This window comes from Ranitomeya variabilis, chromosome 2, assembly GCF_051348905.1.
Source record: "Ranitomeya variabilis isolate aRanVar5 chromosome 2, aRanVar5.hap1, whole genome shotgun sequence".
Taxonomy (NCBI): Eukaryota; Metazoa; Chordata; class Amphibia; order Anura; family Dendrobatidae; genus Ranitomeya; species Ranitomeya variabilis.
The window spans coordinates 768,849,345-768,873,344 of record NC_135233.1 but is presented as its reverse complement, the minus strand read 5'-3'; the positions used below and the strand labels follow the sequence as shown (position 1 = coordinate 768,873,344).

The 24,000-nt window shown below is 47.8% G+C and overlaps 1 protein-coding gene across 2 annotated transcripts in view; it reads right to left on the bottom strand.

Annotated features, from left to right (window-relative positions):
* Nucleotides 1-24,000, bottom strand: part of MDN1 (midasin AAA ATPase 1) — a 334,505-nt gene that overhangs the window by 258,021 nt on the left and 52,484 nt on the right. Inside the window, exons 6-10 of one of the 2 annotated variants that reach the window (XM_077289726.1) lie at nucleotides 18,180-18,392; nucleotides 17,864-17,995; nucleotides 17,571-17,674; nucleotides 16,525-16,642; nucleotides 8,389-8,579 (exon numbers count right to left, since the gene is read on the bottom strand). In XM_077289726.1, coding sequence (XP_077145841.1) covers nucleotides 8,389-8,579; nucleotides 16,525-16,642; nucleotides 17,571-17,674; nucleotides 17,864-17,995; nucleotides 18,180-18,392 — 758 coding nt within the window. Of the gene's footprint in view, nucleotides 1-8,388; nucleotides 8,580-12,976; nucleotides 13,156-16,524; nucleotides 16,643-17,570; nucleotides 17,675-17,863; nucleotides 17,996-18,179; nucleotides 18,393-24,000 lie in introns of those variants that run through there. The other variant, XM_077289727.1, reaches the window with a different exon arrangement.

The following is a 24,000-nucleotide window of genomic DNA, read 5'->3' as shown; positions in this document are numbered from 1 at the left end:
ACAGGACCATGGGTGTTATGCTGCTGCCACTAGGAGGACACTAAATAATACAGAAAGAATAGCTCCTCCCCTGCAGTATACACCCTCCTGCTTGCTCCAAGTGAACCAGTTCGGTAACAAAGCAGTAGGAGCTTAACATTTAACCAGGATGAACAATGTCAAAACCAAACCAACACAGAAAACCAAAGCCGTTCGGCTAACAGGGTGGGTGCTGTGTCCCCCAATGATTGGCTCGGAGAAAAGGATTTTACGGCGAGTACACAAAAATCCCTGTTTCTCCTACGCCTCATAGGGGGACACAGGACCATGGGACGTCCTAAAGCAGTCCCAGGGTGGGGAACAATCAACTGTAATTGCTCCTTGTACCCACAGGTTACAGATGCGGCACAGCCGCCTGCAAAATTCATCTGCCGAGGCCTGAGAATGAATATGGTGATGTTTTGTAAACGTATGCACACTGGACCAGGTCACAGCTCTGCAAACTTGTGCTGCCGGAGCTTGGTGCCGGATGGCCCAAGACACACCCACTGACCGAGTGGAATGAGCCTTAATCCCTGCTGGGACAGGATGACCTCTGACTCGGTAGGACTCCTGAATAGCTGAACGAATCCATTTGGCTATTGTCGCCGCCTTGGAAGCGGGAAATCCCTTCCTTAGCCATTCCGGGAGCACAAACAGGGCATTCAACCTGCGGAAGGACGCCGTCCGCAAGACGCATCTCTTGAGAGCTCTCACTAAATCAAGTGTGTGGAGGGCCTTCTCGATGCGATGTACTGGTGCCGGACAGAGACGGTAAGACAATCTCCTGATTGAGATGAAAGGATGAGACAACTTTTGGCAAAAAGGACGGGAATGTTCTCAAAACCACCTTATCCTGATGAAAATTCAGGAACGGGACTTGACAAGACAAAGCCGCCAGCTCTGAGACTCGTCTAATGGACGTGACTGCAACCAGGAAGGCAACCTTCCATGAAAGAATGGACAGGGAAACCTCCTGTAGAGATTCGAAAGGAGCTTCTTGCAAGGCTCCGAGGACCAGATTAAGGTCCCATGGTTCCAACGGAATCTTATAGGGCGGCACCCTATGGGAGACTCCCTGAATGAACGTCTTCACTTGTAATCTGTTGGCATCCTGCGTTGGAACAGAACGGACAGGGCTGAAATCTGCCCCTTGAGAGAACTAAGGGCGAGACCTAAGTCCAAACCCGTTTGTAAAAATTCGAGGATGGAAGGAATGGAAAATTCAAGAGGAGAACGTCCCCGGTCTTGCACCAGGAAAAGAAGGTTTTCCAAGTGCGATCATAAATGCGCATAGACGTAGGCTTTCTAGCGCTGATCATGGTAGAGCTGACTTCCGGAGAGAAACCTGCCTGGGTTAGAACCCAGGACTCAACGGCCATGCCGTCAAACACACTGCCTCGGAGTTCTGGTGGTAAATGGGGCCCTGTGATAGCAGGTCTGCGCAATTCGGTAATTGCCAGGGAACATCGGCGACTAGTTGAACTAGTTCCGCATACCACGCTCGGCTCGGCCAATCTGGCGCAATCAGGATTACCGGTACTCCCTCCGCTCTGATCTTCTTGATGACTCTCGGCAGTAAGGGGAGCGGGGGAAATATGTACGGAAGCCGAAAATGATGCCACGGGAGTACGAGTGCATCTGCCCCGATGGCTGCTGGATCGTGGGACCGAGCTATGAAGTCGGGAACCTTGGAATTTAGACGTGAGGCCATCAGATTCAGGTTCGGAGTTCCCCAACGACAGCGGATCTGGTGGAAGATCTCCGGATGGAGAGACCACTCCCCGTAGTCGAGGCCTTGACGACTGAGGAAATCTGCCTCCCAATTGTCCACTCCCGGAATGTGAACCGCAGAAATCATTGAGCGGTTCTCCTCGGCCCAATGGAGAATGTAGCCTACTTCGTTCATAGCTGCCATGCTGCGGGCTCCCCCTTGTCGGTTGATGTATGCTACTGCAGTGGCATTGTCAGACTGAATCCTGATGGGACGACCTGCCAGGAAGGGATGGAATTGGAGAAGAGCTAACCTGATTGACCAAATTTCTAAGATGTAGATCGGAAGGCGTGATTCCTGAAATGACCAGCGGCCCTGAGCAGTGTGATGTAAGAACACCGCTCCCCAGGCTAGAAGACTGCCAACTGTTGTCACAACTAGCCAATGTACTGGAAGAAAAGACTTCCCTTGATTCAGGGAGGACTTTAAAGTCCACCACCTGAGACACTGACTCGATGGGAAGGAAGAACCGACGGTCGAGGGAGAACGGGTTCCTGTCCCAAACAGCCAGGAGGGCATGCTGTAAGGGACGGAGGTGTAATTGGGCAAATGGAACCGTCTCCAAGGCTGCTACCATCCTGCCGAGGACTCTCATACTGAAGCGCAGAGAGTGAGTGCGAGGTTGAGAGAGCTTCTGAGCTTCCCGCTGTAAGGCTGAGAACTTCTCCGGGGGAAGAAGCACCAACCCCTGGGACGAATCCAGTATCATTCCTAGAAAGGAAATTCGCTGAGCCGGTACTGGGAAAGATTTTTTGAAGTTTATCTTCCAACACAGGCGAGAAAGAGACTCTATTGTGATGTTCACGGCCTCCTTGCAGGCGCAGAAAGAGGGGCCTTTGATGAGGATATCGTCTAGATACGGTAGCACCACCACGCCTCGGGTGTGAAGGATGGCCACGGCGGCCGCCATGACCTTGGTAAATACCCTGGGAGCGGTGGCGAGGCCGATAGGCAAAGCAACAAATTGGAAGAGTTGTTCCTGAACTGCGAAGCGAAGGAACCTCTGGTGAGAAGGGAAAATTGGAATGTGGAGATACGCGTCCTGGATGTCTACAGACGGCCAGGAACTCGCCTTTTTCCATGGAGACGATGACAGGACGAAGCGATTCCATTCGGAACCGTCGTACCCTGACGAACTTGTTCAGCAGTTTTAGGTCCAGTATGGGCCGTACTGTACTGTCCTTCTTTGGAACAATGAAAAGGTTTGAATAAAAACCTTTAAACCTTTCGCTTTGAGGGACCGGGATAATAAAACCGTCTTCTTTTAGAGAGCTTATGGCTTGAAAAAAAACTCTGATGCCTTTGCCCTGGGAGGCGAAAACAGGAAAAAACGATTTGGTGGAAGAGAGAAGAATTCTATCTTGCATCCGGAGGACACTAGGTTGCGGTCCCATTCGTCGTGAACTACCGAGAGCCACGCGTCGGAGAAGGAAAGCAGGCGGCCGCCTACTTTGAGGGTGTCCTCCGGATACGACCGGGAGTCATTGTGTGGGAGATCTGCCCGGTCTGGACCCCCTGGATCCTGACTGCCTATGCCTGTCTCTTCCTGAAGGGGAAGGTTTGTAAGAGGTCTGGGGATCTCTACCCCTACGTTGTGCCTGGCCACCGCTGACCAGCTCTATCCTCACCTACTGTATTCTCACCCATCCCTTGTAGATTGTGAGCCTTCGCGGGCAGGGTCCTCTCTCCTCCTGTACCAGTTATGACTTGTGTTGTTTAAGATTATTGTACTTGTTTTTATTATGTATACCCCTCCTCCCATGTAAAGCGCCATTGAATAAATGGCGCTATAACAATAAATAATAATAATAATAATAATAATAATAATAATAATAAGTAGAGGACCAATTTGAGTTGGAATGAAAAAAAAAAAAAAAAAAATCGGGACCGAGCCTGCTGTTGCTGGTTCCGAAAGGGTCAAAAGAGTTTCTGTTGTGGGGGAAATTTACTCTTCCCTCCAGTGGCGTCAGAAATTGATTGAGTTTTTCGACAAAAAGGCGACCGCTCTGATATGGTAAAGAAGTCAATAACTTTTTGGAAACAGAATCCGAACGCCAGTCCCTGAGCCATAAGGACCTCCGAATGGTGATGGCGTTTGCTGCTGCTTGAGAAGTGCAGTCAGCGGCATCCAGAGACGCGGTCACTAGAAAATCCCGAACTCCGGCTATCTGAGTAGCAAGGTCTGCTACCTCGGGGGGAAGATTGGTATCCAGAACAGCTGAAGACAAGACCTCAGCCCAATGGGTCATAGCCTTAGCCACCCACGTAGCAGCAAAAGATGGAAAGAGTGCAGCTGCTGAGGCTTCAAAAGCTGAACGAGCCATATTGTCGAACTGACGAGAATAAAATAGATTTAGTAGCTAGGCGCGATACTGGAGGATCTACCAGAGGAGACTTAGATCAGGAGCAAAGGGATATTTTGACTCCATGGGCTTTTGCCCTGTGAAGCGTTTATCTGGACGGATCCTATGAGATTCAACGATTTCCTTAAATTCGGGATGATTGGCAAACACTCTGTGAGCCCGCTTGGTCCTCTTAAAGGACACAGCATGATCCGTTTTAGATAAAGGTTCCTCATCTAGCTTCAGGGCGTTGTTTACTGACTCAATCGTCCTCTGAGCCAAGTTCTCTACTAGCCTCAAGGGAGGGGGAGCGAGAAATGGAACTCTCAGAACCCGATTCCCGGTGATGGACTGGGGACAAGGCATGAGTCCTTCTCCTGGAAGAGCGAGAGCTCCTTGGTAAGGTACGACCCCTAGTGTACAAGGGGTTCTGATCATCGGAAGCGTTATCCGTAAAGGTGCCATGGTTAGAGGAAGGGTCTCGGAACGAGTCTAACGCTTTGGCCAGGGATGCCATAGACCGGGTAAGGGAGTTAGCCCACTCAGGGGGACTAGGCTCACGGGGTTCGGTATCAGTAACAGGTGGTTCCTGAGCAGTCATCGGTTCACAAGCTGAGCATAACGCAGTATTGTGACCCCGGGGAAGAGATACCTTACAAGCGGTACAAGCAGCAGAAAACACAGTGTGGGTTTTCCCAGACTTTTTGTTAGGCTTTGATTGAGACACAGTGTAGCCTTGAGGAGAGCGCTTACTAGCAGGGGAAGGGTTAAGCTATGTTTCTGCAGCTTACCCAGGTCCTGTGTCTTGAGTCCCCGGGGGAGGTCCGCAATTGATTCAAAACGCTGGAGCAGCGCTGCAGCATCAGCCCTGTGAGTGTCCAAAGATGGCCGCCGAGATCAGGAACAGAAGGCGCTTCTCGCACAACGAGAAGCGCCAGAGAGAGTGGGCGGCAGTAAAGGCCGGTGGGCAAAGCTAACGTTCCGGCCTGGACGAGAGAGAAGCCGGGGGCTAAATTTTAAGCTTGCAGTAGCGGCCTACAGCGCCGCAGCCACTATTTGTGCGGACAGACATGACCCACACACCCGGGCTTTAAGGCATATGCGGACCTCCCTTATCCCAGGGACCAAGACCCCCCAGCGCCTCGGCCCGCATGTGTACTCACGATTGATGGGCCGGTGCTCAATCCACCTTCGCCATAGTCAGGGAGGTGGTGGAGAGCTTCTGCCGCCTTCCATCATCCGCTATAACAGTGGTGATGCAGTGGGGGGCTGCACGGACGTCACAAACATCATGTCCGGCTATGCACCTGGCTCCAGGAGAGGTAAATTGAGGGCTACTCCATGTGGTCGCCTGCTATAGAGGGGGGAGCTCGGAACGCGAAGGAACCGTCGCCCGTAAGGTGAGCTCAGGGCTGGCATCCAACGGTGCAGGAAAGGGTACGGGAGGGACGCTCCGCGTTCTCGCCTGTTGATGGTTCGGGGGAGATTGGAACCTAGAAAGGATCCATCACCCCCATTCGCGCCGTTAAGGGAAAAATAGAATAAAAATAAAAATAAAAACGGTGGGGTCTGAAAGACCCAAGTGCACTCTACAGACACTAAGCAAGAACTGGTTCACTTGGAGCCAGCAGGAGGGTGTATACTGCAAGGGAGGAGCTATTCTTTCTGTCCTCCTAGAGGCAGCAGAACAACAGCCATGGTCCTGTGTCCCCAAATGAGGCGTAGGAGAAAAATATTTTTATGAAAGAAAAAAAATACACATTTAGTATTGTCACGTTCAGACCTATAAAACTGTCCAACTAGTTAACCCCCCTTCAGTGAATTGGTATCTCTGAAAAAGTAATCTTGTCGAGCAAAAAACAAGTAGCCACACAGCTCCATCAGCAGAAAAATTAAAAAGTTAAAGCTCTCAGAATAAAGCAATAACATTTTTTCTCTATAAAATTATTTTTTGTGTAAAAGCGCAAGAACATATAAAAACATAATATATAAATGTGGTATCACTGTAATCATACTGAACCAAAGAATAAAGGTGCCTTATCAAATTTACCACATGTGTAACGTCAGGGAAAAAAATAATTGTTTTTTGGTCATTCTGCCTCCCAAAAATCAGAAAAGAAAGCAATCCAAAAATTTGCCTGAAAATGGTACCAATAAAAATGTCAACTTGTCCTGCAAAAAAACAAGCAGTCACATGCTATCAAAATCTTGGTTTTGCAATAAAAAGCATGTTTTAGTGTGTCACAGCAGCCAAACAATATGAATCTGGTATCACTGTAATCGCACTGACCTGAAGGATAAAGTCGTCTAATCACTTATAACGCTTGAGACACGGCGTAAAAAATAAATAAAACCAATTCTTAACCTGCTGTTGATTTGTTCAGTCTGTCTCCCAAAGTTCACAGTAAGGCCCAGCGCATACTTATCCTGTGCTCTGCTCTGAGCGCTTACACCAGGGTTTCCGTGTAAATATCTGAAATATGTGATTCAAACGGAATCCCCGGAGGAAGATTACCTATAATGAGGGAGATGGAGGGACTAAAGATGCTTACCAGGCTTATAATCTGGTGGTGTCCATATTTTTAGAAGTGCCTAAAAGTGAGGTCAGTCACTGTTTTGTGCACTTCTGATAAAAAGAACGACACTGAACAGAGTCCATAGTAATTTTGCTACCTCATTATAGTGAATAGATCCATCTGGTGTTTCATCTGAATCACATCACTCCAAGATGTAGATGAAAACCTTAAAGTGCTCAGCATAAAGCACAGGATAAATGTGATCCAAAAAGTTACCTATAATGTTCCCAATAAAAGCTTCAACTCAACCCACAAAAAAAAAAGTACCCACTTAAGTCCATCATCTGTTAACAGAAATATAGGGGGCCTACACGTCACTGATCATACAAAGGCTCTACAAAAGAAAATTCTGTGCTCCAAAATCCAAATGCCCACATCCCTTCTGAGCCCCAGTGTGCCTAAGGCCAGTTTCACACGTCAGTGGCTCCGGTACATGTGGTGGCAGTTTTCTCACGTACCGGAGACACTGACTCACGTAGACACATTAAAATCAATGTGTCTCTGCACATGTCAGCGTGTTTTCACGGACCGTGTGTCCGTTTGAAAAACACGGAGACATGTCAGTGTTCGTGGGAGCGCACGGATCACACGGACCCATTAAAGTAAATGGGTCCGTGTAAAACACGTACCGCACACGGATGCTGTCCGTGTGCAGTCCGTGTGCCGTGCAGGAGACAGCGCTACAGTAAGCGCTGTCCCCCCCAGCTTGTAGTGCTGAAGCCGCCATTCATTTCTTCTCTCCAGCAGCGTTCGCTGGAGAGAAGGAATGAAAAATCAATGTGTTTTTTTTTTTTTGCGGTTGAAATAAAGTTCCCGGTAACCAACTCCCTCCCACCCCCTGTGCGCCCGCCCGCTGTAAATAAAATACTCACCCAGCTCCCTCGATGCTTCCTCTCAGCGCCGCAGCTTGTCCTGTTATGAGCGGTCACATGGTGCCGCTCATTACAGTGATGAATATGCAGCTCCATCTCCCATAGGGGTGGAGCCACATATTCATCACTGTAATGAGCGGCACCACCTGACCGCTCATACAGGATAAGCTGCGACGCTGAGAGGAAGCATCGAGGGAGCTGGGTGAGTATTTTATTTACAGCGGGCGGGCGCACAGGGGGTGGTAGGGGGTTGGTTACGGAAACTTTATTTCAACCGCAAAAAAAACCAAAAAACAATGATTTTTCATTCCTTCTCTCCAGCGAACGCTGCTGGAGAGAAGAAATGAATGGCGGCTTCAGCACCCAAAGCAGAGGACAGCGCTTACTGTAGCGCTGTCTCCTGCACGGTCCGTGTGATACCCAGTCGGCAAATGGGCGGCACACTGCTGCCGCACGTGTGCCACACTGATGTGCCAAGTGAGCACACGGACATGGATAACTCCGGTACCGATTTTTCCGGTACCGGAATTATCTGGACGTGTGAGACTGGCCTAATCCATATTTAGCGTCCATGTTTGGCATTTCTGTAGCGACAAGAGCCCACCTAATTTAAGTGTGCAGATTGTGGCTGATGCAGAAGGGTGTCTGCTATACTAGACAGCAAACTCCAACTGCATTTTTGCCCATCGGTGGGGAGGCACTAATTTCATATTTCTCAGGTCAGTAAAATGGCACACTGGGAGATCAGTAAAGGTTAAAATCTTGCATTGAGGAAAGACAAGAGAGTACAAATAAAAAGAAACTACCGTAATGATAATCCTCTGCCTTCAAGACTGGGTCTTTTGTCGTATATTTTTAGGCCTTCAGTGGCAGGCATATTTTCTGCTTCAGTGCTGTCAATTAGCACAGTATGGTGCTTATCTCCTGTAAGTTGGATGTAAATGTCAAGCAATCGGTCTAGCGCTAGGTCCAAATTAGGGTAAAGTTGCTGAAGAACCTGTAAAGAAAATTATTCAAGGCTAAGTAAAAAAACATTTACATTAAAACAGAACATTTTATTTATAATTTATACATAAAATTTATAATGACCAACTGAGGCCAACACAGAAAACAGAAACCTCATAACAAAACTATTTATCGTATATACACTCGAGTATAAGCCGAGGAACCTATTTTTACCACAAAAAAAAATTGGAAAACTTATAAGCCAGGTATGTATTGTTCCATCGTCCCTATCCTGGTATTATGGCTCGTCATTCCTATCCTGGTATGCAGGGCCCCCTCATCCCTAACCTGGTATGCATGGCCCCCTCATCCCTATCCTGGCATGCAGGGCCCCCTCATCCCTATCCTGGCATGCAGGGCCCCCTCATCCCCATCCTGGTATGCATGGCCCCCTCATCCCTATCCTGGCATGCATGGCCCCCTCATCCCTATCCTGGCATGCAGGGCCCCCTCATCCCTATACTGGTATGCATGGCCTCCTCATCCCTATCCTGGTATGCATGGCCCCTCATCCCCATGCTGGCATGCAGGGCCCCCTCATCCCTATACTGGTATGCATGGCCCCCTCATCCCTATACTGGTATGCATGGCCTCCTCATCCCTATCCTGGCGTGCAGGGCCCCCTCATCCCTATCCTGGTATGCAGGGCCCCCTCATCCCTATCCTGGCATGCATGGCCCCCTCATCCCTATCCTGGCATGCAGGGCCCCCTCATCCCTATCCTGGTATGCATGGCCCCCTCATCCCTATACTGGTATGCATGGCCTCCTCATCCCTATACTGGTATGCATGGCCTCCTCATCCCTATACTGGTATGCATGGCCCCCTCATCCCTATCCTGGCATGCATGGCCCCCTCATCCCTATACTGGTATACATGGCCCCCTCATCCCTATACTGGTATGCATGGCCTCCTCATCCCCATCCTGGTATGAAGGCCCACTCATCCCTATCCTAGTATGCAGGGCCCACTCATCCCTATCCTGGTATGCATGGCCCCCTCATCACTATCCTGGTATGCATGGCCCCCTCATCCCCATCCTGGTCTGGCACAGTGTCAGCCAACAGCTTCCTGCTGCTACAGTCGGTCATATGTGCCGTTACTTAAGAGAAATGGAATATTCATCTCTCAAGTACCAGCACACATGACCGCCGATAGCAGCAGGAAGCTGGTGGCTGATAGTGCACGCTACTGAAGAGAAATGGATTCTCACTGCTCTCTTCCATGAACAGTCCCGGTGAGTATTCTGGCAGTTGTGCTCTGTTTGTGAGCAGCGCATGATGTCCCTGCCATGTGCTGCTTACAAGCATTAAGCAGCTGCTGGCAACAGAGCAGGACACTGCAAGGGACAGAAGGAAGGTAAGTGTAATGGTTTGCTTTTTTTAATCTTTTCTGAAGGGGCCATGCATACCAGGACCAGGATGGGGACAATCATACCATGATAAGGATGGGACTAATCATACCAGGAATGGGATGGGGGCCAATCATACCAGGATAAGGATAAGACTATGCATACCAGGATAAAGATGGGACCATGCATACAAGGATAAGGATGGGACCATGCATGCCAGGATAAGGATGGGACCATGCATGCCAGGATAAGGATGGGACCATGCATACCAGGATAAGGATGGGACCATGCATAACGGGATAAGGATGGGACCATGCATGCCAGGATAAGGATAGGACCATGCATACCAGGATAAAGATGGGACCATGCATGCAAGGATAGGGATGGGGCCGTGCATAACGGGATAAGGATGGGACCATGCATGCCAGAATAAGGATGGGACCATGCATACCAGGATAAAGATGGGACCATGCATACAAGGATAGGGATGGGACCGTGCATAACGGGATAAGGATGGGACCATGCATGCCAGGATAAGGAAGGGACCATGCATACCAGGACTGGGATGGGGGCCAATCATACCAGGATAAAGATGAGACCATGCATACAATGATAGGGATGGGACCATGCATGCCAGGATAAGGATGGGACCGTGCATAACGGGATAAGGATGGGACCATGCATGCCAGAATAAGGATGGGACCATGCATACCAGGATAAGGATGGGACCATGCATACCAAAATAAGGATGGGACCATACATACCAGGATAAGGATGGGACCATGCATACCAGGATAAGGAAGAGACCATGCATACCAGAATAAGGGTGGGACCATACATACCAGGATAAGGATGGGACCATGCATACCAGGATAAGGATGGGACCATGCACAGCAGGATAAGGAAGGGACCATGCACAGCAGGATAAGGATGGGGCCATGCATGCCAGAATAAGGATGGGACCATGCATGCCAGGATAAAGATGGGGCCATGCATAGCAGGATAAGGATGGGACCATGCATGCCAGGATAAGAAAGGGACCATGCATACCAGGACTGGGATGGGGCCAATCATACCAGGATAAGGATAGGACCATGCATACCAGGATAAGGATGGGACCATGCATACCAGGATAAGGATGGGACCATGCATACCAGGATAAGGATGGGACCATGCATACCAGGATAAGGATGGGACCATGCATACCAGGATAAGGATGGGACCATGCATACCAGGATAAGGATGGGACCATGCATACCAGGATAAGGATGGGACCATGCATACCAGGATAAGGATGGGACCATGCATACCAGGATAAGGATGGGACCATGCATACCAGGATAAGGATGGGACCATGCATACCAGGATAAGGATGGGACCATGCATACCAGGATAAGGATGGGACCATGCATACCAGGATAAGGATGGGACCATGCATACCAGGATAAGGAAGGGACCATGCATACCAGGACTGGGATGAGGCCAATCATACCAGGATAAGGATGGGACCATGCATACCAGGATAAGGAAGAGACCATGCATACCAGAATAAGGGTGGGACCATGCACAAGCAGGATAAGGAAGGGACCATGCACAGCAGGATAAGGATGGGACCATGCATGCCAGGATAAAGATGGGACCATGCATGCCAGGATAAAGATGGGACCATGCATACCAGGACTGGGATGGGGCCAATCTTACCAGGATAAGGATCAGACCATGCATACCAGGATAAGGAAGAGACCATACATACCAGAATAAGGATGGGACCATGCACAGCAGGATAAGGATGGGACCATGCACAGCAGGATAAGGATGGGACCATGCATGCCAGGATAAAGATGGGGCCATGCATGCCAGGATAAAGATGGGACCATGCATACCAGGACTGGGATGGGGCCAATCTTACCAGGATAAGGATCAGACCATGCATACCAGGATAAGGAAGAGACCATACATACCAGAATAAGGATGGGACCATGCACAGCAGGATAAGGATGAGACCATGCATGCCAGGATAAAGATGGGACCATGCATGCCAGGATAAAGATGGGACCATGCATACCAGGACTGGGATGGGGCCAATCTTACCAGGATAAGGATCAGACCATGCATACCAGGATAAGGAAGAGACCATACATACCAGAATAAGGATGGGACCATGCACAGCAGGATAAGGATGAGACCATGCATGCCAGGATAAAGATGGGACCATGCATGCCAGGATAAAGATGGGACCATGCATACCAGGACTGGGATGGGGCCAAGCTTACCAGGATAAGGATGGGACCATACTTACCAGGACTGGGATGGGGCCAATCATACAATGATAAGGATGGGGCAATGCATACCAGGACTGGGATGGGGCCATGCATACCAGGACTGAGATGGGGCCAATCATACCAGGTTAAGGATGGGGCCCTGCGTACCAGGATAGGGATGGGGCCATGCATACTTGGACAAGATAGGGACCCTGCATTCCAGTATAGGGATGAGGGCGATTAATCCTGCCAGGATAAGGATGAGCGGGACCATTCCTACCAGGATAGGGATGAGGGAGCCATGTATACCAGGCTAGGGAGGAGGAGGCATGCATACCAGGATGAGGAAGAGGACCATACATATCAGGATAGGGATAAGGGGACCATGCATACCAAGATAGGGATGAGGGAGCCATGCATACAAGGAAGGGGATGAGGGGCCATGTGTATCAGGATGGGGATGAGAGGACCATATTTACCAGGATAGGAAATATTAAATACAGAATTGACCACATTTTTTGCTTCAGTTTTTTTCTCCTAATTTCCTTCTCTAAAACCAAGGTGCGGCCTACGGTCCAGTGCATCGTCCGAAAAATACCGTAAGACTAAACAGTTTTCCATTTTATTTAAAAATAACAAACACAGTTATACTCATAGAAAGCTATATGTAATATTTGCGCTAAGGACACCTATATGAAGCCATAAATAGTTAAAATGCTAGGACATGTCATAAGCAAGGTTCTTCGTTAAAGACTAGGATTAACAAGATGTGTTTACCTTAATATCAAGGAAAAGGAAAACTGTATCCAGTGCTGGCATGCGGAAAGGTCCTTCACTCATGCACTTAAAGGTTGGTATCTGAAGCCTTCTCTGAATCTCTGTTCCAAAAATATCCAATATGTTGCAGAGCAAATGGTGGTATAGGAGACGCTGTCCCGGCCGGTGACTAGCGTACTCCCCCAGAGCTTGGTGACTGCCGTGAACAGGCAGTGGTGGCCGCGTGTGTATAGCTAAAGCCGACAAGGTGCAGGACCTTGTGTGACGTCACAGTCACGTGATGTGTACACATGACCAGCTACAGATCCCTGACGAAGGAGTCAGTGACTCTGAAACGCGTAGGATTAGTTGGTCCTGTGTGCTATTCGTAGCTCCTTAGCTCCGCAGCTTTGTAGCTGGTCACGTGTACACATCACGTGACTGACGTCACACAAGGTCCTGCACCTTGTCGGCTTCAGCTCTATACACGCGGCCGCCACTGCCTGTGCACGGCAGTCACCAAGCTCTGGGGGAGTACGCTAGTCACCGGCCGGGACAGCGTCTCCTATACCACCATTTGCTCTGCAACATATTGGATATTTTTGGAACAGAGATTCAGAGAAGGCTTCAGATACCAACCTTTAAGTGCATGAGTGAAGGACCTTTCCGCATGCCAGCACTGGATACAGTTTTCCTTTTCCTTGATATTAAGGTAAACACATCTTGTTAATCCTAGTCTTTAACGAAGAACCTTGCTTATGACATGTCCTAGCATTTTAACTATTTATGGCTTCATATAGGTGTCCTTAGCGCAAATATTACATATAGCTTTCTTTGACTAACCACTTCTGGGACGATTGGGAGTGATCTCGTCCATATATTTGCTGCTTATTCACCTGGAGCAACTAAGCAGCGCCGTATGGTTTATTTTTAGACACAGTTATACTCATCTAATGCCTAATTCCACTGAAGCCAGCGTTCTCCTGTAATAAAACTAAAATTAAAAAAAAACAACAATATATCATATCTGTCAGTCGTTCTGTCCTCCGTAATCCATGTCTGGGGGGATCAATAGTTTTCAACCTGGACGGTGCCAAGATGCAACTGTCCAGGCTGAAAAAACACTGCTGAATGAGCTGCTGCGAGCGCAACCTCAGTGACGTCATCGAGGCTAACTGCAGTGAATGAGGCTGCATTCCCAGCAGGGATGAACTGACCTCAACACCATAGGAAAAAGTCAGTGAAGAGGTCACCGCAGTTCAAGCTCAGTGACTTCACAGCAGATCACAGATCAGCAGAATTTCACCGTGTGCTCAGTGTCTGCCTGTGAACTGCTATTCCCTGTCTGAGGGCAACACGAGTGTGAGAAAGTTCTCCTGCTCGCAGTACCATCTGACAGGTCCTGCGAGTTCATGGCCAATGAACTCACTTCACCTATGTGAAGTAAGCGTGAGCGCCGTGGGAAATTTTGCTCAGGGTCAGGGTGCTCAGGGTCAGCTGGATGACAGGCTGTATGGATGCATCATGCATCCATGCAGCCTGCCATCTAGATGTAGCAGTGCTGGACACGTCGTGGGATGAAAGGATTAAAACCATCTCTGCGGAAAGGTGAGGAATTCTGGGGATTTTTTTTACCTCTTTTGTAGATGACGAGGAAATCGGGGGGATGGCCGAGATCATAAGTATGGTTTAATTAAGATTAAGAGTCTGTGTCTTTCTTTCAGTTAAAGAACTTTTTTCTTGGTGTGTGTGTGTTTCCTTACAATGTGACTATGGGGTTAGTAATGGGGGCGTCCTATTGACGCCTCTCCATTACCAATCTCGAGGCTTGATGTCACCTGACAATACAAAGGTGACATCAACCCCCCCAACTATCACCTCACTTGCCACTGCTACAGGGCAAGTGGGAAGAGCGAGGCTAAGTGCCAGAATTGGCGCATCTTAGAGATGTCACTCTTTGTGACTGCAGACTTGTGGAATCCTCACTACTCACGTACTACGTGCTGTAAGGATTCTCCTGTCATGGGAGTGTGTGGTCATATGATTTGCATACTCATGGCCACATTCCAGCTAGAGGATTCCAGCCTCGCTCAATACACTTGCATTGAGCTAGGCCTCACCCATCTAGTCGGCATGTGAGCACATGTATGCAAATAACATATATTTGGGGTTACGTGCCCACCACATGCACTGAAGGAATCCTCATATCACGCAGTGACTGCAGACTTGTACCCCAAGGCTGGACCAACCTTTTAAGTACAGCCATCTTTCACTGTAAGACTAGCAAAACTGTTCTCTGGGAAGCATAATTTTTCCCCAAAACTCATTCTTGCACTGCACACAAATCCACAGTGTAAACTGACCAATGATGGGGATTTGAAATTCTGCACTGACAATTAGTACAAAGATATCCACATGGATTTCAGCTTTGAAGTAGAAAAAAAGGGGAGAAATGCATAGCAAAAACGGGGAGAAATGCATAGGAGCATTTTAGAACATACCCTTGAAGAGCACCCATCACCATTAAGTGGCTGCCCATTGAAAGATAATGATAGGCAACCAGATAAAAACTTTCTAAAACAAACAATTAAAATTAAAGAAAACAGCCTAAGAAGCAGTGATAATCAACTCCAGTCAAGGCTCCCTAACAGGTTATGTTAATATTCTAGAATATTGCACATGTGATTATTAGCAAGGCACCAGAAATTGCACAAATCATGGTTCGGGGATCTTGAGGGAACCTATGCGTCTGCTACTAAAATATAGGCTTGGACACAGGTCCTCGGATGATAGCTTATAACGAAAAGCATTAGAAAAGAATATTAAGTATGTGGACACCTTCAGGGCTTGTGCACACGCTGCGGATTCCATTGCGGAATTTTCCACAGCGGAATTGATAAGGCTAGGTTCACATTGCGTTAGTGCAGTCCGTTCAACGCATGCGTTAAACGGACTGCGTTAACGCAAGTGCCGAAAAAGATCGCGTTATGCGATCGCGCTAGCGCAGATGCTTCATCTGTGCAAGCGGTGACGGACCCTAAAACGCTGCAGACCGCGTCTGAGGATCCGTCACAGAATGACGGCACATCACTAACGCATGCCGATTATGACATGCGTTAGCGATGCGCTACATAATGGCAGTCAATGGGTGCGCTAACACATCCGTTACATAGCGTTAGTGCTGCTATGTAACGGATGCCGTCAGCGCATTGCCATTAACGCAATGTGAACCCGGCCTTAATCCGCAGTGCAAAACCACTGCGGTTTTTACTGCAGATTTATTGCGGTTTCTAGTGCGGTTTCCGCTGCGGGTTTACACCTGCAGGTTTCTATTGGAGCAGGTGTAAACCCACAGCGGAATCCGCACAAAGAATTGACATGCTGCAGAATATAAACCGCTGCGTTTAAGCGCGTTTTTTTCCGCAGCATGTGCACTGCGGATTTCGTTTTCCATAGGTTTACATTGTACTGTAAACTCATGTGAAACAGCTGCGGACCCGCAGCTGCGGTTCCGCAGCGAAATCCGCAGCGTGTGCACATACCCTCACAGTAACTCATGTCTACAATACCTCTTTCAGCTCACTGCGGTTCATGTTGTCAAGATGTATTTTTGTCCAATACTTGTCAAGCAATGAAGCGTGGCTGTTCTGTGGTCTGTACCACGATCCGGAACCGGAAGTATGTAACCTGGAACAAAATAAGTTCACATTTTCTTTAGTCGGTTCCTTTGGTGTTTTGTATAACTCACATAGGCAAGGTACAAATAAAAAAAAACAAGTGTACTGAAATACAGCCATTGTTTTCTACTGTTTCCAAGTACTTAAAGAGGACTTGTCACCAAGTGAATAGGTGGCCACTTTGCTATTATTTTATTTTAGCTGCACTCCTCAATATTACGATTTTCTTTAAATCCACTATATGGTTCCATAAACATGGGCCTTTTAAATTGGTGCTAATTTTTATCGCCTATCCAAAAAGGTGTGACTCACAAATCACAAGGTGATAATGCAAAGAATCCTAAAGACAGGCGTCCAGAGAATCCTGTGAGACACATTCTCTTTTAGGGCCCATAAAAATCCCCACTAAAGAAGAAGGCCCATATTTATTTCTGGTATCATATAAGGGTTTAATGTTGGGGCTTTAAGGAGACAGGATTTAAGTTACTAGGTGTTGTTGCTACATTGTACCGCAATACAAGTCCATGGGGCAACATTGCAACCCGGGGGTACGGAGACCGTGATAAGAAAGTAGCTATCAGTCCAACGGAGTCAAATTTTTGGTGACTTCCTTGTAGCAGTAGCCCAGGAGTAGCTATGCCACCCCATTCACTTGTAGTGATCTGCGATGTGGAGGTAACATCTAGCGAACATTGGTAGTGTGATAGATGTCAAGGCCACAGTTCCTTCTTAACCTCAAAAAATTAAATCCCCAAGGGTGCAGCAGAAATATAAGAGCAAAAACTGGTCACTTTTGATTTGTTGACAGGTCCCCTCTTTAAACCTATACTTAATAGATCCACTAACCGAACACATCTGGACAAAACTGCACAATAATGCTGTTGCAAAAGTGACATAAAATAGGAAACATGACACAACAACAAGCATGGATTTCTAACCTTCTAGTGGCAAATAGCTGAAAACCTGGAGACACCTTGATGCAGTCACCTCTTCCAGGAATAACAAGCTGGCCATTTTCCAAAACTGAGATTAACACCGATATCTGTGAGAACAGATGAGGAAAAACTCAACAGAAGCTGGTACCAGTGTCGCAGAGGTATGGTAAGGGAACAAAATGTTAGAAACACACCGACAAAGTTTCATGTAAAACACAGCATAGGAACAACACTCATTATTAGTAGTGCAGAACATATACAAACCAAACAATATGGGACACAAGACATTTCCTTACCACGTCAAGTGGTGCATAATCAATGTCCTCTAACAAAATCCAGTAGCCATTGGCCACAGCTTGTGTTAAAGTTCCCGGCTGCCACACAAACTCTCCTGGTATATCGGTGCAGCGATACATCCCAAGCAACATCTATGGAGGGAGAAAAAGAAATGAATTGATATGCTATGGGCTTATGTTATCTTACATAGCTGATGGCTGCTGACTTGTCTACAGTTAGTACAAGGATAAGGAAAATATATGTGTCCAATGCTAAAGTGTGTTAGTGCAGACATTACATTAAGATGTAACTCTTCCCATTACCAATACTCCTTACCTTGCTGTCAGTCTGATCCCCAAGCTGAACCTTCAATAAATCAGGCGCTTTCAAGCGTCCTGTAACCCTAGCCAAGTGCTCCACCAAAGCAGTTTTCCCACATCCTATGGGACCTTCCAAAAGTACAGCATTCTGATAGGAGACTGCATGAGCAAGACTCTGGAGACTTCTACAAGTTGTTTCCACCAACACAAGCTGATTACTGTTCATTTCCTGTAAGAGAACAAACATAAAGGTAGGTTAAAAAAAGAAAACAATTACTAATAGTAGGTTTGAACATGTTCTAAAGCGTTTGAGTGTGAACAGAGGTTACTATACACACTTCTCACAATCATGGCACACAGATTATTCAAAAAATATTTTATTCGAAAGTTTATTTTATTTTATTAATATTGTCATTTAAAAATTCTTTAAACTTACATTTTACCATTAGAAAAAAAGGTAAAATTATATAACATTATATAAATAATGTTACATAATTGAATTTTAGCAAGTGCTCTAATACAGGGCACAGAGGTTACAAAGATGGTCTTTGATTTTGGAAAACATGGCACATCCGTGCATTCCATGGACACAGTGCATTAGTTACCAGGTCCTGGTACATATTCCATCCAGAAATAAAAGCCAATTGCTGGTGTTTCTAGAAGTGAAACATCTTGTGATCAATATACTGATCTAACAAAAATGAATTGTCTACAAAGCACAACTTAAGAAAAAAAAAAATAAGACATTTTCATCTATTTTCAACCAATCGAAATTTATGATACAGATGATCTTAAAAGTTGTAACCCTTCCCCACTCACTTTCAGAACAGGAGTGGAGATGCATGGCATGCACAAGACGTGCAGATACCTGGAAAAAGGGATTTTTGGTACTTACTGTAAAATCTCTTTCTTGGAGCCTTCATTGGGGGACACAGGTTACCATGGGTGTATGCTGCTGTCGCAAGGAGGCCGACACTATGCAAATAAGGAAAAAAAATAGCTCCTCCTCGGCAGTATACACCTTCCGACAAGCACAAGCCAACTCAGTTGGTGCTAAAGCAGAAGACTTCACACACTTCAAATTTATGTTAAGGACCTATAACTCTGCCCTTCACCTCGCCAAACAGACCTACTTCACTACCCTGATCTCCTCACTATCCAACAACCCCCAATTAACTTTTTGACACCTTTCACTCCCTCCTCAGGCCAAAAGTACAAGCCCCTATCACAGACATTTGTGCTGATGACCTGGCCTCCCACTTTATAGAGAAAATAGATAATATCTGTCAGGAAATCCACTCCCATTCACCAAGTTCAGTGACTCCCATCCCTCCCTGCATTTTCCCTGGCTCACTTTCCACATTCGATCCCATCACAGAAGAAGTCTCCAGGCTCCTCTCCTCTTCTCGTCCGACTACATGCACTACCGACCCAATTCCCTCACACCTCCTCCAGTCTCTCTCTCCAGTCGTCACAACTCACCTAACTACAATCTTTAATCTCTCCTCCTTCAAACACTATCATTACTCCAATCTCCCCTTCATCTCTAAACTCTTGGAGCGCCTGATATACTCCCATCTTACCCGTTACCTCTCCACGCACACCCTCCTAGACCCTTCACAGTCCGGTTTCCGCCCCCTACATTCGACAGAAACTGCACTCATCAAAGTGACCAATGACCTTCTGACAGCAAAACGTAACGATGACCACTCTCTGCTCATTCTTCTCGACCTTTCTGCAGCTTTCGACACTGTTGACCACCCTCTCCTACTCTCTAGGCTCCAGTCACTAGGCATTAAGGACACTGCTCTCTCCTGGTTCTCCTCCTATCTTTCTGACCGCTCCTTCAGTGTTCTGTTCGCTGGCTCCACTTTGTCTCCTCTTCCTCTCACTGTCGGGGTACCTCAGGGCTCAGTCCTTGACCCCCTTCTCTTCTCTCTCTACACGGCCCCAATTGGACAGACCATCAGCAGAGTTGGCTTTCAGTACCATCTTTATGCTGATGACACACAACTATATACATCATCCCCTGACCTTACCCCCGCTGTACTACAGAACGCCACTGACTGTCTGTCTGCAGTCTCCAACATCTTGTCTGCTCTCTATCTGAAAATCAACCTCTCCAAAACTGAACTACTTCTGCTCCCGCCATCTACTAACCTCCCTAAATCTGACATTTCCCTCTCCGTGGGTGGCACCATAATAACACCCCGGCAGCAGGCGCGCTGTCTGGGTGTTATGTTTGACTCCGATCATTCCTTCACATCCCATATACAATCTCTTGCTCGCTCTTGCCGCTTACACCTAAAGAACATCTCTAGAATCCGCCCTTTTCTCACCATGGAAACAACAAAAACCCTCACTGTCGCCCTGATCCACTCCCGCCTGGACTACTGTAATGCTCTATTAATTGGCCTCCCCCTCACTCGACTTTCCCCTCTCCAGTCCATCCTTAATGCAGCAGCCAGGGTCGTACATCTGGCTAATCATTACTCGGACGCGTCAGCTCTTCGCCAGTCGTTACACTGGCTGCCCATTCATTACAGGATACAATTCAAAGTACTTGATCTCACCCACAAAGCTCTCCACAGTGCGGCACCCCCTAACATCTCCTACCTAATTTTTGTCTATCGGCCTAATCGACAGCTGCACTCTGCAAATGACTTTTGACTAACCTCTGCACTAATCCGTACATCCCATTCCCGACTCCAAGACTTCTCCCGTGCTGCGCCAATCCTCTGGAATGCTCTACCCCAAGATATTAGGACCATCCACAATTTGCATAGTTTTAGGCGCTCGCTCAAAATACGTTTGTTCAGAGCTGCCTACCACGTTCCCTAATCAAAGTCATTTTATGTTTGTGTGTGTGTAGCCCATTCAATATCTCCATCTATCCCCCACTCCCTGAAGATGGCTGGACCATCATTGTAAATACATCATTGTAAATACACACCTGTACTTTGTATCTCCCCCACCTCATGGTAGATTGTAAGTTCTCACGAGCAGGGTCGTCTTATTGTGCTTTAATTATTGTATTGTTAACGTTGTTACTTATGACTGTTGTGTTTGAAACTGTTAAACTGTAAAGCGCTGCGGAATATGTTGGCGCTATATAAATAAAGATTATTATTAGGCCATGTTCACACTTTGCGGGTTCCTCTGCGGGTTAATCCCGCAGCGGAATTGATAAATCTGCAGGGCAAAACCGCTGCGGTTATCCCTGCAGATTTATCGCGGTTTGTTCCGCGGTTTCCGCTGCGGGTTTCCGCCTATACTATTGATGCTGCATATGCAGCAATATGCAGCATCAATAGTAATGTAAAAAAATAATAAAAATTGGCTATACTCACCCTCTGACGTCGCGATCTCCTCGGCGCTGCAAGCGGCTGTGCCGACAAGGACCTTCGTGACGTCACGGTCATGTGACCGCGGCGTCATCACGGTCATGTGACCGCAACGTCACCACAGGTCCTGTTCGGCACAGCAACTGAGACCGGACGCCGCGGGCAGCGCTGAGAGGTGAGTATAGCATCATTTTTTATTTTAATTATTTTTTTTACACCAAAATATGGTTCCCAGGGCCTGGAGGAGAGTCTCCTCTCCTCCACCCCGGGTACCATCGGCACATTATCCGCTTAACTTCCCGCAACGTGGGCACAGCCCCATGCGGGAAGTGAGCGGATCAATGCATTTCTATGGGTGCAGAATCGCTGCGATTCTGCACCAAGAAGTGACATGCTCCTTTTTTTCCGCAGAAAACTTCTTTGAAATCTGCAGCGTTTCTGCGCAGATTTTTCTGCACCATGTGCACAGCTTTTTTTTTTTCACATTGATTTACATTGTACTGTAAATCACAGTGCAGTTCTGCAGCGTTTCTGCAGCAGAAAAATCTGCTGCAGTTCTGCACCAATTCTGCACTAAATCTGCATCGTGTGCACATACCCTAAACAGACTCAACCTATGTACCAACCCAAAACAACGGCACATTGGTCAACACGGTACAACATAAAGGGAGGGTGCTGTGTCCTCCAATGAAGGCTCCAAGAAAGATTTTACGGTAAGTACCAAAAATCCCTATTTTTTTCTCGCTTCATTGGGGGACACAGGTTACCATGGGACGTCCAAAAGCAGTCCCAAAGGTGGGAAAGGTATGCAGAGAGAAGGGAACTTAGGTCGGCCGGTGGGAAACCGCCGCATGCAGTATCTTCCTACCCAGGCCTGCATGAGCAGAGGCATGAGTATGCACCTTGTAAAACCTTACGAAAGTGTGTGAGACGACCAGGTTGCGGCCTTGCAAATTTGTAAAGCCGAAGCCTGGTGACGAAAGGCCCAGGAAGCTCCCACAGCCCGGGTAGAGTGAGCCCTCACCCCCGGAGCAGGCTGTTTGTCCTGAACGCGGTATGCCTCCAGAAATGCTGAACGAATCCAACGAGCGATTGTGGATTTAGAAGTGAGGAGCCCCTTTCGACGACCTTCAGAGACGACAAACAGAGAATCGGACTGACGAAAAGAAGAAGTCCTAGAAATATAGACTCGAATAGCCCTGACCAAATCCAGCTTGTGGAGAGATCTTTCCAAGGGATGAACTGGGGAAGGGCACAAGGAAGGAAGATGTCCTCGTTGATGTGAAAGGCCGAAACTACGTTTGGCAGAAAGGAAGTAACAGGCTGGAGGGACCACCTTATCCTGGTGCAGAATCAGGAAAGGAGAACGGCAGGACAGTGCTGCTAACTCTGAGACTCTCCTAATAGAGGTGATGGCGACCAGGAAGGCCACTTTCCACGAAAGGAGGGAGAAAAATGTCATGAATTGGCTCAAAAGGCACACGCTGGAGGGCGCCCAGGACAAGGTTGAGATCCCATGGATCAACCGGAGAATGGTAAGGGGGCGTTATGTGAGCAACGCCCTGAAGGAAGGTCTTCACCTGGGGAAGGGAAGCCAGATCCCTTTGGAAGAGAACGGACAGAGCGGACACCTGACCCTTTATAGTACTTAGGGAAAGGCGAGAGACCCGTTTGTAGAAAACCAAGGACTGAGGGAAGCGAAAATGTCACAGGAAACAAACTGTTGTCTTCACACCATCGGAAGAAGGCTTTCCAACACCTATGATAGATGCGTGAAGATGCAGTTTTTTTTGCCTTAATCATGGTTTGTATGACGCTGTGAGAGAAACCTGCGTGCCTTAGGACCGCAGCCTCAAAATCCATACCATTAAATTAAGAGACCGAGAATTCGGGTGGAAGAGGGGCCCTGGTGATTGAAGATCTGGACAGTCTGGAAGCCTCCAGGGGAGGTCTGATAGCATGTTCACTAGCTCTGTATACCAGGCTCTCCGAGGCCAATCTGGAGCTACTAACAGAACGGGGACCCCCTCTGGCTTTACCTTTTTTACGATCCTTGGGATCAAGGGAAGATCTGGAAATAGATAAGGCATCTGAAACTGGGACCACGAGTTCACAAGTGCGTCGCAACCGACAGCCATCGGGTCCCGGGACCTGTCTACGTACTGGGGAACCTTGTGGTTCGCTCGAGAAGCCATTAGGTCGCCGTCCGGAACGTCGCTCCTCTGACAAATTTGGTTGAAAACGGTGGGGTGGAGAGACCATTCGCCTGACACGAGCCCCTGACTACTCAGAAAATCGGCTTCCCAGTTGTCCACCCCTGGAATGTGGACAGCTGATATGGCGGGAACATGGCTTTCCACCCAACGCACAATCTTTGCCACCTCTATCATGACCTGCTTGCTGCGAGTCCCGCCTTGGTGGTTTATGTAAGCCACGGCAGTGGCGTTGTCCAACTGAATGCGGACCGGTTTGCCCGCGAGGAGGGACTGCCAG